Source organism: Drosophila takahashii, chromosome 2L (assembly GCF_030179915.1).
Source record: "Drosophila takahashii strain IR98-3 E-12201 chromosome 2L, DtakHiC1v2, whole genome shotgun sequence".
Taxonomy (NCBI): Eukaryota; Metazoa; Arthropoda; class Insecta; order Diptera; family Drosophilidae; genus Drosophila; species Drosophila takahashii.
The window spans coordinates 33,469,629-33,482,702 of NC_091678.1; the positions used below are offsets into that span (position 1 = coordinate 33,469,629).

The 13,074-nt window shown below is 41.1% G+C and overlaps 1 protein-coding gene across 2 annotated transcripts in view; it reads right to left on the reverse strand.

The window, feature by feature from the left end:
- Positions 1-1,327: 1,327 nt before the first annotated feature.
- Positions 1,328-13,074, reverse strand: part of Cht10 (Chitinase 10) — an 80,379-nt gene continuing 68,632 nt past the window's right edge. Inside the window, exons 5-8 of one of the 2 annotated variants that reach the window (XM_070213172.1) lie at positions 10,667-10,949; positions 3,846-5,300; positions 3,570-3,768; positions 1,328-3,304 (exon numbers count right to left, since the gene is read on the reverse strand). In XM_070213172.1, coding sequence (XP_070069273.1) covers positions 1,945-3,304; positions 3,570-3,768; positions 3,846-5,300; positions 10,667-10,949 — 3,297 coding nt within the window. In that variant the 3' untranslated portion in view covers positions 1,328-1,944. The remainder of the gene's footprint in view (positions 3,305-3,569; positions 3,769-3,845; positions 5,301-10,666; positions 10,950-13,074) is intronic. The other variant, XM_044393728.2, reaches the window with a different exon arrangement.

Here is a 13,074-nt window from a genome sequence, read left to right on the forward strand (position 1 = left end):
ACGTGGAGGCAGCGCTCGAGCAGAACAATTTCCTATGCTCACTTAATAGGACGCTGCCGACCGCTGCTCTATGGGAACACGAATTTCACATTTGTCAAAAATCCCAACCGTTTCACACGGATCGACTCTATGGGAAGAGGCTATTACAAATATTTTACTTATATTAAGTTTACACCAAAAGTTATGCGTTAGTAATAAATAAATATGAATGTTAATGTTAATGATCTTTACTATAGCACCCCGCGTAAACGCGTTGCCAGTGCTACAAAAAATTCAGCGGTGAACAAATTTCTTAGTCCGCTCTTCTTGTCTCGGTGGAGTAAGGTATTTGGCGGCGCAGCAGACAGGGCTGACTACAGCCCTTCCTTCTTCACCTCGTTTTTTTTTCCAATTGGGACGAAAGTCGGGGCTGTCTACCGCACCTTTTTCTTTAACTCGTTTTTTTCGTACTCTCGATAGATTTTTTGTAGAATGTGCGTACTTTCAAAAATTCACATTTGGGAATATACCTTTATAATTACCTTTATATTTATTCGTGCAAAAGTATGTAACAGGGAGAAGGAAGCGTTTCCGACCCCTTAAAGTATATATATTCTTGATCAGGATCACTAGCCGAGTCGATCTAGCCATGTCCGTCTGTCTGTCTGTCAGGATAAACGCTGAGATCTCGGAAACTACAAAAGCTAGAAGGTTGAGATTTTCCACAGACATTCTTGGACTTCCTACGCAGCGCAAGTTTTTTTTTTTATCAAGGTGCCACGCCCCCTCTAACACCAACAAACCGCAAAAAGCCGTGGCGCCCACAGTTTTTTGTATAAACAGTACCAATTCCGTGTCATAGATGGCGCAGTCGCCGCGTGTTCAACACTATAGCTGGTGCTGGAAAAAAGCTGCTCACTCTAATTTGGAATACATTTTGCATTCACGTAAATTATTTGAAATGAGGCGCGCAAAAAACATACAAGAAGGCATATTTATATAAAAGTTGTTAAGCTGAGTAACGGGTATTTAATAGTAGAGGAACTCGACTATAGCGTTCTCTCTTGTTTTGTTTATGTTTATTTAACTTCACGGGTAATTGACGTAGACACAATGACAGTTTTGTTACTGTCGCCATTTAATAACGGGATTGTGGTAAAATTTAAGATCCTTTTAGTTTTTAATTAATTTATCCTTTAAAATGTGAAGATAAATTCAAATTTAAAAAAAAATAAAAATTATGGAAGGACCTGCTGGACATAAAATTATTAATATATAATATTTATTTATTTATTCCGCCAATGGATTAAATCCTTATCTGGCTAGTAAGTTATAAACTTAAAACTAAGACTAAGAGCTACATAAAAAATATTCCCTAAGTGATTGCCTAAGCATGTCTTTCTTGGATCCCCAACATAACCGGATGCTGGGTGGTAGGGAGTTAAATAAACTCAAAGCCCTTAAAAGTGGTTCATTCCGAGCATAATTGGTCCTAGCAGCACTTTCAAAAAAAGGGACCATGGTACGGAGATTCCTGGCTGGGGCATTAAAGGTAATTAAACTCAAAAGGAAAGGACTATCAATGTTACCAATAATTAAGTCATTCACGAAGAGTAGGCGCGCTATTAAACGCCTGTCTTTAAGACTACAAGTATGTAGTAGGCGACATTGGCTGGAGTAAGATGGGAATGGATCAGAAAAATGCAACGGCTGGAGTGAACACTAATGTGTATCATTATAGATGTATTCGGCGCTTTAATCATTATGATAACATGTTTTGTTTAGTTTTTGAGGGGTGATAAAGTTTTTGGTGTAGACTGGTTGGAATAAGCTGTGAACCATTAGTCAATACAAAACAAAATTCGTATAAAGGGCAATTTATTCTGGGTACAAGTGTATATAACCGCTCAAAATAAATTTAAATAAAGTGCAAGGCAATCCAGCAGCAAAAGAAGGGACTATATATTATGTGCAATCCTTTGCACGTTGGCCGGGGATGTCTCGCAGCTCCTGACTGAGAGTCCTGAGCAATGGATGTTTGCCGCAACCACAGCGGCCGCGAAAGTCGTCCAGATCAAGGGCCCATACCATCCCACCACCTAGGCTAAGTCTTTTAATAAACTCCGCCTTCCGCCGAGTGTCCGATACGTCATCGTAAGAGATCCACTGGTTGCCACTATGGGCGTAGGGTCCGATGCGACCCTCTATGTCCCGTACTACAGTCCAGCCGCCATTTCCGATCATTTCGCAGATCTCATAGTACGCCAAAAATCCGCCAGCTCGAGTGTAGGCTCCTGCCTTCCCCGGACCTACGGACTTATCATTTATTAACGAGTGGCTTTGATCAGCCAGCGTAAAGGACTGGCCGTACATTGGCATTCCCATAATCAGCTTGCTCGCGGGAACGCCCCGGTCTAGCCAGTAGTGTATGCTAAAGTTTCCGTTATAGTGTGGATTGATATCACCTTCTACGTGGTAAAGCGGAGCAAGGTGACCTGTCCGTTTATCCCAGTGACCGTGGAAGTCGTACGTCATTACGGCGATCCAGTCAAAGTATCGAGACAGCTTGGACACTTCGTATCCGGCGTCGATTACTATTTTACTTGGCGAAACCGCTGCCGAAAGGAGCAGGCTCTTTGGCTTAAAGGCCTCCGAAAGTTCCTTCACCAGAGCAGCAAATGCGTGCTTTTCCGCTGGATCACCTTTTGCACAATCCACCTGCCAGCACACCGGGTACTCCCAGTCTAAGTCCAGACCCTCAAAGCCGTACTTTTCTACAAATATAAGCACACTTGCGATAAAGCGTGCTCGAGCCTGTAAGTCAAGAACCAGGCGCGCATACTTGCTGCCCAGCGAATCATTCCATCCTCCTATGGCCACCAAAACGCGAAGTCCCTTTTGCTTGTACTCTACCACGCGCTCGTAAAATCTGTTGTCGATATCCGCCCAGCTGTCATGAGTCCTAATGGTCAGCGAATTGCTATCAAGCACCGCAAAGCCGTAGATGATGTGGGTGCATAGATTAGCGTCTATGTCCTCGGGAACATACTTGCCCTGACCCGGTCTGTACCATGCCCAGTTGGTAAAATAGCAGATCACTTTGTAAGCTTCGCCACTGCCCAAGTGAGAAGGTGTTATTGGATTCGGGTGCGAAATATTGTTCGGGATAAGAGGCTCATTGGTTGTTGGACGCTCCGCAAAGGTGCTAGTAGGTTTCGGGTGATACATTATTGGCGGTTGGGTGGTCTGATCAGATCGCACCGAGCACTTAAAATTGTTCGGCCAGTCGCAGTAGTTCTCATTCCACTGAAGACCCGCAGGGCACCTGAAAAAATATCTCATTAAAACGAAGTCATTACTTGAATAATTTACTTCGGACATCGAAGATTCAGCAGATAAATTTTTAAAAGTTTGTCACAGCTTGATTTGGACATTAAAAATCGCTTTAATATTTTTTGGTTTCGTTACAAAAAAATCATTTTTAAAGTATTTTAAAGTATAGAGGAAATGAATGTCCAACCGTATCAAATAGTATCAAATCAAAATAATTTTTATAAATTCGGTAATAAGTATCATATTAAAAAACATACCGTTGCTCTACTTGCATTCCATGCTGGCAGATGTAGTACTTATTGCAATCGAGTTCGTGGGGCAAATAGTTTTTCCCGTCGCATATAATGGCTGGGTTCGGCTGGCTAGGGTTACTTAGAGGTGCATTCTGTATGGCAGGAGCAGGGGATAGATCAGTTCCTATTTGCGAGTTAACAGTGGACGGACTGGCGCTTGCAACTGCGGAGATAGAAGATAATAAGTGTTCGAAGGCTCGTTTCTATTAATAATAAATGTCTAATAAAGACATTACTTACTAGTCGTCTTCTCTCGTTGCTCAAGCACGCATTTTTCATGTGGACCACCTAAACCTCGAAGCACGCGATTTATGGTTTTTAGCAAGGGGTAAGATTCACATCCACAGTAATTTTTAAAGTCGTCCAGATCAAGTGCCCAGACCATGGCACCACCAAGTCCCATAGCCTTGACGTACTCGCTTTTGTGTCGAACCATATGTGTATCGTCAAAGGAGACCCACTGATCTTCTAGGTAGGCGAAGGGTCCCATCCGACCCCTGGCATCCCTCACAACGTTCCACCTGCGCTGGCGGATGTTCAAGCAGATCTCATAGTATGCCAGAAACCCTCTAGCCCTTGTCGCATCCCCTGCTTCCCCGCCGCCGTATGTAGGCGCATTTAGCTGGTGCTCAGCCTTCTCAGCCAGAGAGAATGACTGGCCGTACATAGGAATACCCATTATAAGCTTCCGTCGGTCAGTTCCTCTTGATATCCAATAGTTCATCGAAAAATTCGCATTAAAGTTTACAGTTCCTTCGGGGTGGTTGTACATTGGCGCCACGTGACCAGTCTGTTTGTCCCACTGGCCGTGGTAGTCATAGGCCATCACAGAGATCCAGTCAAAGTAGCGGGACAACTCGGGAACATCGTAAGCGGCGTCCACAACTTTTTTGTTGGGTGATACGGCAGCGGAGAGGATCAGGCCTTTTGCTTGGAAGGCACCCGACAGCTCCCGTACCAGGGCAGTGAATCCAATCTTTTCATCTGCTGTACCCTTTTTACAGTCCACCTGCCAGCACACAGGGTACTCCCAATCCAGATCCAGTCCGTCAAAATTATACTTCTCGATGAATTCCAAAGCATGGCGGATGAACCGCGTTCGTGCCTCAGATTTTCTTACAAGTCGGGCATACTTGTCGCCAGCAGAGTCATTCCAACCACCAATGGCCACGGAGACCTTCACTCCCTTTTTGCGGTAGGCCACAACCCGCTCATAGAACTTGTTGTCTAGGTCCGCCCAGGAGTCGTGAGGCTGAATCGTCAGATTGTTACGGCTTAGAACAGCGAAGCCATAGACAATGTGGGTACACAGATCTGCGTCAATATCTTCTGGCAGGAACTTTCCACCGCCTTGGCGGTACCATGCCCAGTTCGTAAAGTAGCAGACAACCTTAAAGTCGTTGGACACACCAGTACCTGGGATAGGTTCTCCGTATTCAATTTCCAAGATCTCCTCCTCAACCTCATTGTTTGGGTCGATCTCGTTTTGTGATGATATCCCTAAGGATTCTGCCTCATGGTTGGCCTCCGTTACTGGTTGTAAAACTGCTTCGAAACTTCCCTCTCCGTAGTCAGGTTCTCCCTCTACCGAAGTTTCTACGCCTTCATCCACGCTCTCGCTCTCAATATTTTCAGTCGCTTCTACTCCGCTGGCTTCCGACAACTCTACGTCAGTTTGGTCTTCAGCCGAAGGTGCTGAAATGAATTATTAGTCCTCAGATGTTAATTGTTAATTGCGTTGCTAACGTATAAAAAGTGTAAAATCTAATCGAACCTAGCGGCTTCAACAACAATTTTGAAAGTTTCCTAGGCTTACAAGTTGTAAATTACAATACCCTAGCCAATGTTTTGTTTTTATTTATTAGTCAACATGTACCGTTTACCGTCTCAGATGGTCATACAAATTGGATGAGGTTGAAAATATTCCAACGTCAACCCTTTGATGTTCCTATCCCACCTGTTTCACCTAGTATTTTTAGTATATTTTGTGCCAATCACCATCTAAAAATCAGAAATTCAAAACGAACTTTTAAAACACAGGGCGGCAACACTACTAATATTTTGACCGCAGCTGTATGCTTTTATGTTTTTTGACTATGTTTTCTAGAATTTGTTTCTCCCTTAAAAAAATCCTAAAATAATTCTAAAGATAGGGTTTGAAAGATTATGAGTGTATCTTTTAAAAAATTTTAACATCAAAACAAACCATGTTTCCGTTTGCCTCTGAGGCCTACACAAAGTTGGCCAGTTTCAGCATTTTTCAAACTTTGTTTAACTTGGAAATTTAAAAAGCATTCATTTTGTTGCACAGTGCTATAAAACAAAAAAGAAAAAATATATATAGTTATTAGAGCCCTGTATGAGTAGAGTCATAGCTCAAGTCATGACTCCTATAGCTCATGACTCCTATGAAACATGGCTCATACTATGCGCCATGACCTACTTAACTCATAAGGTCGAATAATCCGCGGATTCCTCATGTCAAATAAACCGCGAATTCTTCACGTCGAGTGATACGTGTATTGTTGAGCTCGAATAATCCGCGAATTCTGTGATTAACAGATTAGAGATATTTATACCCGCTACTCGTAGAGTAAATGGGTATATTGTATTCGTGCAAAAGTGTGTAACAGGAAGAAGGCAGCGTTTCCGGCCCTATATATATTCTTATATATATATTCTTGATCAGGGTCACTAGCCGGGTCGATATAGCCATGTCCGTCTGTCCGTCAGTCAGTCCGTCTGTCTGTCTGTCCGTATGAACGCTGAGATCTCGGAAACTACAAAAGCTAGAAGGTTGAGATTTCCCACACATATTCTTGGGCTTCTAAGTTTATTTTAGCCGAGTGCCACGCCACCTCTAACGCCCACAATCGCCCACTAACGATTTTAAAATGTGTCTGGCGCCCATACCTTTGAAATTTTCCGAGAAGTGTAAATGCAATTTTGTTGTGTATATAAGACATTTTTCAAATCGGATCATTAATGAAAAAGTTATGCGCAATCAAAAAAAGGTTATATATCCATCTCCCTCGCACTCCCTTTAGCCGAGTGACGGGTATTAGATAGTCGGGACACGAACCCGACTATAGCGTTCTCTCTTGTTTTGACCTGAGTCATGACTCATAGGGAGTCATGAGTCATAGGGAGTCATGAGGTATAGGAGTCAGATCCAAAAAATGTTCCGACATGAGCTACTCGAACCTTTTTTGAAAATGTATGTCAAAGGGCCCTATGACTCCACTCATGCATATATATTATATATGTGCAATTTTCTGCTGTCGCACGCGACGTTCGTACGCTTTGCTGGTGAGAAAACCATCTTCTAAGACTTATTTTCTTTTGGCACTAGGCTCAAATTAAAGGTCTTGATTAGCACTAAAATATGTGCTAGGGCTGACTTTAGGGCATTTTTCGTTTTTAAGATATATAAAAAAATAGATAGATAGAAGTGATTTTTTTGACTTCCTGCTTATCGAAACGTGAAGGAATATTTCAATGCAGGTAATTTCATAGTCTTCCTTGTTATTTCATCTTTAAAACAAGAAAGGAAGCTAGCTTCGGCCAGCCGAAGCTTATATACCCTTGCAGATAATTCCTATTAATCACTAATTTTCCGATCCTTTCTATGGCAGCTATATGATATAGTAGTTCGATATTGATAAAATTAAAATCGAAATTTGAAAACATTTAAAAAAAGTCATATCCCAGATAAGAAGAGAATACGATAAAAACCAACGAAGCAATAATTTATTTCCTATTATATTCCCATTCATTTTCCGATCGTTCCTATGGCAGCTATATGATATAGTCGTCCGATTTTGAAAACAATTTATTCGAAATTCAGAATTAGATAAAAAATGGCATTGGTTGAAAAACACCCAAGATATAATTCTTTTTAAATTTTGTTCCCCGATTATTCCTACACACAAAAAAAAAAACTATCTAAAATCAACTATTTAATAGTGAAAACTGCACCAACCCATAAAAGATAGAAAATGCCCCAAAAAATAGTAGATTACCTATAAAATAGTAGATGACCTACAAAATAGTATTTAGCCCGAAAAAATTGTTTTTTTTTAATTTATGTTTTTAACTTGTTTTTATTTTTAATTTAGTTTGTTATATTAATACATATGGAAGTTATTTATAGACACTTACATTTCACAGATACTGAAACTTACAAATCAGGTTTATTGCCTTCGCTGGGAATCAAAATCAACATTTACCAAAAAGAAAAACATCATCTGCAAAAGCTGGATTTGAACTCACGACCCAGAGATTATGAGTCGGATACTCTAACCACCCTAAGTCTGTAACGTGGGTCTGAAGCAAATGTAAATTTTAAATATTTCAATCCAGAAATATTAAAAAAAAAACCGCGGTAGTGCTATTCGATAGGTAGCATGGGCATCATTGTCACCCTTCCAGTGTCAAACTGAACACGGTGAAGTAACTGACAGTTGGGACGAATTCATCCATATCCGGTATTATCCAAAGCTATAAAAAGCCCAATAACGAAGCACACGGTCTCTTTTCCCAATTGGCCAACATAAAGTACGGATCACTCCAAGTATTCATACAAAGCCTTAAAAACGCGTGTTTTGTTACGTAACTAAGAAGTAATAGCAACAAGCTTTACTTTAACCTTAACACAGGCATACACTTTTTCAAAAACCCGTTGTCAGTGAAAAGTAACCAAAAAAGTTCGAAAACCTGGGATTGGAGATAAAATTAACGCTTGTCCGAAGCTTTGGTTAACCTAGGTATGTGATTGTACAGAAGGGCATTTTCGGCAATAATATCCGATCTTTCGATTCCTAGCTTAATTGTCAAAAGGAAAATTGTTCGGCTTATTTACGCTAAGAATCCGCAATACCATTTTCATCAGAACCGGTCTACCAGAGCACAGCAAATAATCAGCAGTTACACCCTGAGGAGGAGCGGGGCTGCATCACATTTTCCCGGCTTCTGTCTTCGTTGAAGCCTCTGAAGAGTATTTCTTTCAACCTGCAATCGGACCTGCAGTCGCCTACAAACTCGCCCAACTCAGCGGGCACGTGATATCCACCTGGCACCCATAGTTTTTTGATTAGCTCAATCGAAGGCAGCAATTCATTTAATCAAAGAAAGGGCACAAAATATTGTAAAATACACCCCAACGAACGAGGCAGTTCATATTCAGTGCTTGGTATTGGATCAGTGCAGAGAAAAAAAATCCAAACAAACATCCACTTAAAACGACGGCAGCGATCGGCGACTGGGAGATAACTTTGAATATTCTTTAATTCCCCAACATATTAGTGCGAATTCGTCATCTCCAACAACACCAGCGCTTGATGAGGAGGCCTCCATCACATGCAGAAATTCGGTGAGTCGTTCCAAAACCCCTTGCACTTGTTGATATTATTGAATATATAACGTTGCCGACCAGTCGTACGCTTAACGGATCTATTCTGTTTCGCTTTGGCTTCGTCATTCTGTGTGCTTATTTTAAACTTCTGTAGAGGTAAAAATACAGTAATTTCTTATCGCTGTACGCAAGTAGGAGAATATTACTAGCAGCAAACACCCAAAGCAAAACAAAATACCTCAGCCACACACAAAACTTTGAGAAAGAACGAAAACAAAACAAACATGCTATAATAAAATCCAACCAACCTTTAAAACAAAAAAAAAAAATGAAAACGAAAGAGTCAACCCTTAAAAAATCATTTAGTCTTTATGAAGTAAATACCTAAACCAACTACCAAGCACTATATATGAAAAACAATAAACTTATTATCTTATGATTTTGTAGCCTTTAATGTTAAGTTAAATTAAATTACTTATATTGAGTGGTTTTTTTTTTATTGGCATTGAAGTGATTGTCACACGCTACATGTCGCACGCGACAGTTTTTCCGTCATTTTCTTAGGTGGGTTTTCTGTAACCCTAATGTCAAAAAACCGTTTAAGAGCTACTTTAAAAAATACTGAAAAATGCCAAAAAATACTTTTGTCCATATAACAAGTATTGTCCTAGAAAATTATCCAAAGGTACTCAAAATACTTTGCTTAGTTGAGGATCCATCTAACAAGAATCAAATATTATTGCAAAATCATATAGAAATATGTTTTTTTTCAAGTTTCACGCTTTTTGGCTTGGTTGACATCCCCAGAGAATTGCCCATATAGATCATAAAATTCTATGACGGGAATATTTTTTTCATTTTGGATTTTTAGTTGATGGCTTAGATAAGATACATATTAGGAAGTGAAATTCGTGACCAAGAACTTGTCCGCCTAATAAGCTAGAGAACTCGCGGTTTTACCAAATTTTTGGTGAAACAAAATAAGAATGAACTACAATACAAGTAATGTATTGTCTATTTCCAGCCATTTAAAGAGTAAGAATTCGCGAACTTTTTATATAAATTAAAAAGACGCAATTTATACCCGTTACGCGTAGATTAAAGGGTATATTAGATTCGTTCAAAAGTAAGTAACAGCTAAAAGGAAGCGTTTCCGACCCCATAAAGTATATATATTCTTGATCAGGGTCACTAGCCGAGTCGATCTAGCCATGTCCGTCTGTCTGCTTTCTGTCTGTCTGTCTATCTGTCCGTATGAACGCTGAGATCTCAGCCGAGCGCCACGCCACAACCACAATCGCCCACTAACGATTTTAAAATGTGTCTGGCGGCCACACCTTTAAAGATTTCCGAGAAGTGTAAATGCAATTTTGTCGTGTATATTTATACCTATCGAAATGTAGAAGATATTTTTCAAATCGGACCATTCATTAAAAAGTTATACGCAATCAATAAAATGTTATATATCCATCTCCCTCGCACTCCCTTTAGCCGAGTGACGGGGCACGGACCCGACTATTACGTTCATTCTTGTTTTATGAATATCAACGATTAAACAAATGTCTTTCATTATATTTTACAACTTACACTTTTGTATCACAATTGAAACCCCTAATAGTCATTATTAGACTTCGATTTGAGCTCAACCTATCTAGGATTTTTTGTTAAGGAAAAATTGTATCTGAAGTTAAACGTATGCTTATCTTACTTGTTGGTGGTTCCAATAAACTCGGTGAATCCTTAAGCACATCATGGATCTCACGGAGCAAAGGATGCACGCCATTTCCACACCGATTGCGGAAGTCATCGAGATCGAGGGCCCACACCATACCTCCGCCAAGGTCCAATGACCTTACCAATTGTGCCTTTTTTCGAATAGTAACTGGGTCATCGTAGGACACCCACTGCATTCCCTTGAAGGCATACGGGCCCATGCGTCCAAGTTTATCATTGACCACCTTCCAGCCCTGGTGATTGACCCGTTCACAAATCTGAGAAGAATTAGAAAGTTTTTTTTTGTAATTGCGAAAATGATTTTAATTATAAAATGGTTAACATGGTTAATTAAAAACAAAACGAAAATAAAATTGGGTTTGACCCCTTAATCATTAAAATGTCTGTCTGTCTGTCTGTCTGTCTGTCTGTCTGTCTGTCTGTCTGTCTGTCTGTCTGTCTGTCTGACTGGCTGTCTGTCTGTCTGTCTGTCTGTCTGTCTGTCTGTCTGTCTGTCTGTCTGTCTGTCTGTCTGTCTGTCTGTCTGTCTGTCTGTCTGTCTGTCTGTCTGTCTGTCTGTCTGTCTGTCTGTCTGTCTGTCTGTCTGTCTGTCTGTCTGTCTGTCTGTCTGTCTGTCTGTCTGTCTGTCTGTCTGTCTGTCTGTCTGTCTGTCTGTCTGTCTGTCTGTCTGTCTGTCTGTCTGTCTGTCTGTCTGTCTGTCTGTCTGTCTGTCTGTCTGTCTGTCTGTCTGTCTGTCTGTCTGTCTGTCTGTCTGTCTGTCTGTCTGTCTGTCTGTCTGTCTGTCTGTCTGTCTGTCTGTCTGTCTGTCTGTCTGTCTGTCTGTCTGTCTGTCTGTCTGTCTGTCTGTCTGTCTGTCTGTCTGTCTGTCTGTCTGTCTGTCTGTCTGTCTGTCTGTCTGTCTGTCTGTCTGTCTGTCTGTCTGTCTGTCTGTCTGTCTGTCTGTCTGTCTGTCTGTCTGTCTGTCTGTCTGTCTGTCTGTCTGTCTGTCTGTCTGTCTGTCTGTCTGTCTGTCTGTCTGTCTGTCTGTCTGTCTGTCTGTCTGTCTGTCTGTCTGTCTGTCTGTCTGTCTGTCTGTCTGTCTGTCTGTCTGTCTGTCTGTCTGTCTGTCTGTCTGTCTGTCTGTCTGTCTGTCTGTCTGTCTGTCTGTCTGTCTGTCTGTCTGTCTGTCTGTCTGTCTGTCTGTCTGTCTGTCTGTCTGTCTGTCTGTCTGTCTGTCTGTCTGTCTGTCTGTCTGTCTGTCTGTCTCTCTGTCTCTCGGGCTGGCTGTCTCTCGGTCTGTCTGTCTGTCTGTCTGTCTGTCTGTCTGTCTGTCTGTCTGTCTGTCTGTCTGTCTGTCTGTCTGATTACTGATTGTATGGCATAGCTCTATACTTTAAACCAAAAACGGATCCGATCGCATAATCGGTGCGGAAAAATTAATTAAGTGCCCCAACTGGAAATCGGTTGGGGCTCATCTTCTGGGCTTTCAAAGATTTCCACAAAGCTTAAAATAAAACAAGAGAGAACGCTATAGTCGGGTTGGTGTCCCGACTATCTAATACCCGTCATTCAGCTAAAGGGAGTGCGAACGCTGTACTCGGGTTGGTGTCCCGACTAATAATCGTAACTCAGCTAAAGGGAGTGCGAGGGAGATAGATATATAAATTTTGATTGCGTATAACTTTTCAATGAATGGTCCGATTTGAAAAATGTCTTCTACATTGCGATAGGTATAAATATACACAACAAAATTGCATTTATACTTCTCGGAAATCTTTAAAGATGTGGGCGCAGGACCCATTTTAAAATCGTTAGTGGGCGATTGTGGGCGTTAAAGGGGTCGTGGCGCTCGCCTAAAATAAACTTGCGCTGCGTAGGAAGCAAAAGAATATGTGTGAGAAATCTCAACCTTCTAGCTTTTGTAGTTTCCGAGATCTCAGCGTTCATACAGACGGACAGACGGACATGGCTAGTTCGACTCGGCTAGTGCCCCTGATCAAGAATATATATACTTTATGGGGTCGGAAACGCTTCCTTCTTGGTTGAAAACTGTGGGAATGGTTGCTGTTTTAATCAAGCAATTTCGCATTTTTCGAGAGTCCTAAGAGTCCTTAGGAGCAGAATTAAAGTCCTTTTTTAGTGCACACGTCCTCTAACACACAATTCAGACCCAATTTTTTCCAGAATTAGGTCTTATGGTTTGGGCTGGGGGAACATGACGAAAATCGACATCTACTCTTTTAAAGTAATACTCGATTCTTTAATATTTTTTATTTATAGGACAACGAAGTATTCCAACCGATTCCATCGACCAGTCAGAAAAGTGGCACTTCTGATCTAAAATATAGCCTCTTAGGGCCGTTTTCTCGTCCGTCTTTCAAAATAGAATTTAGCTAATAGAAG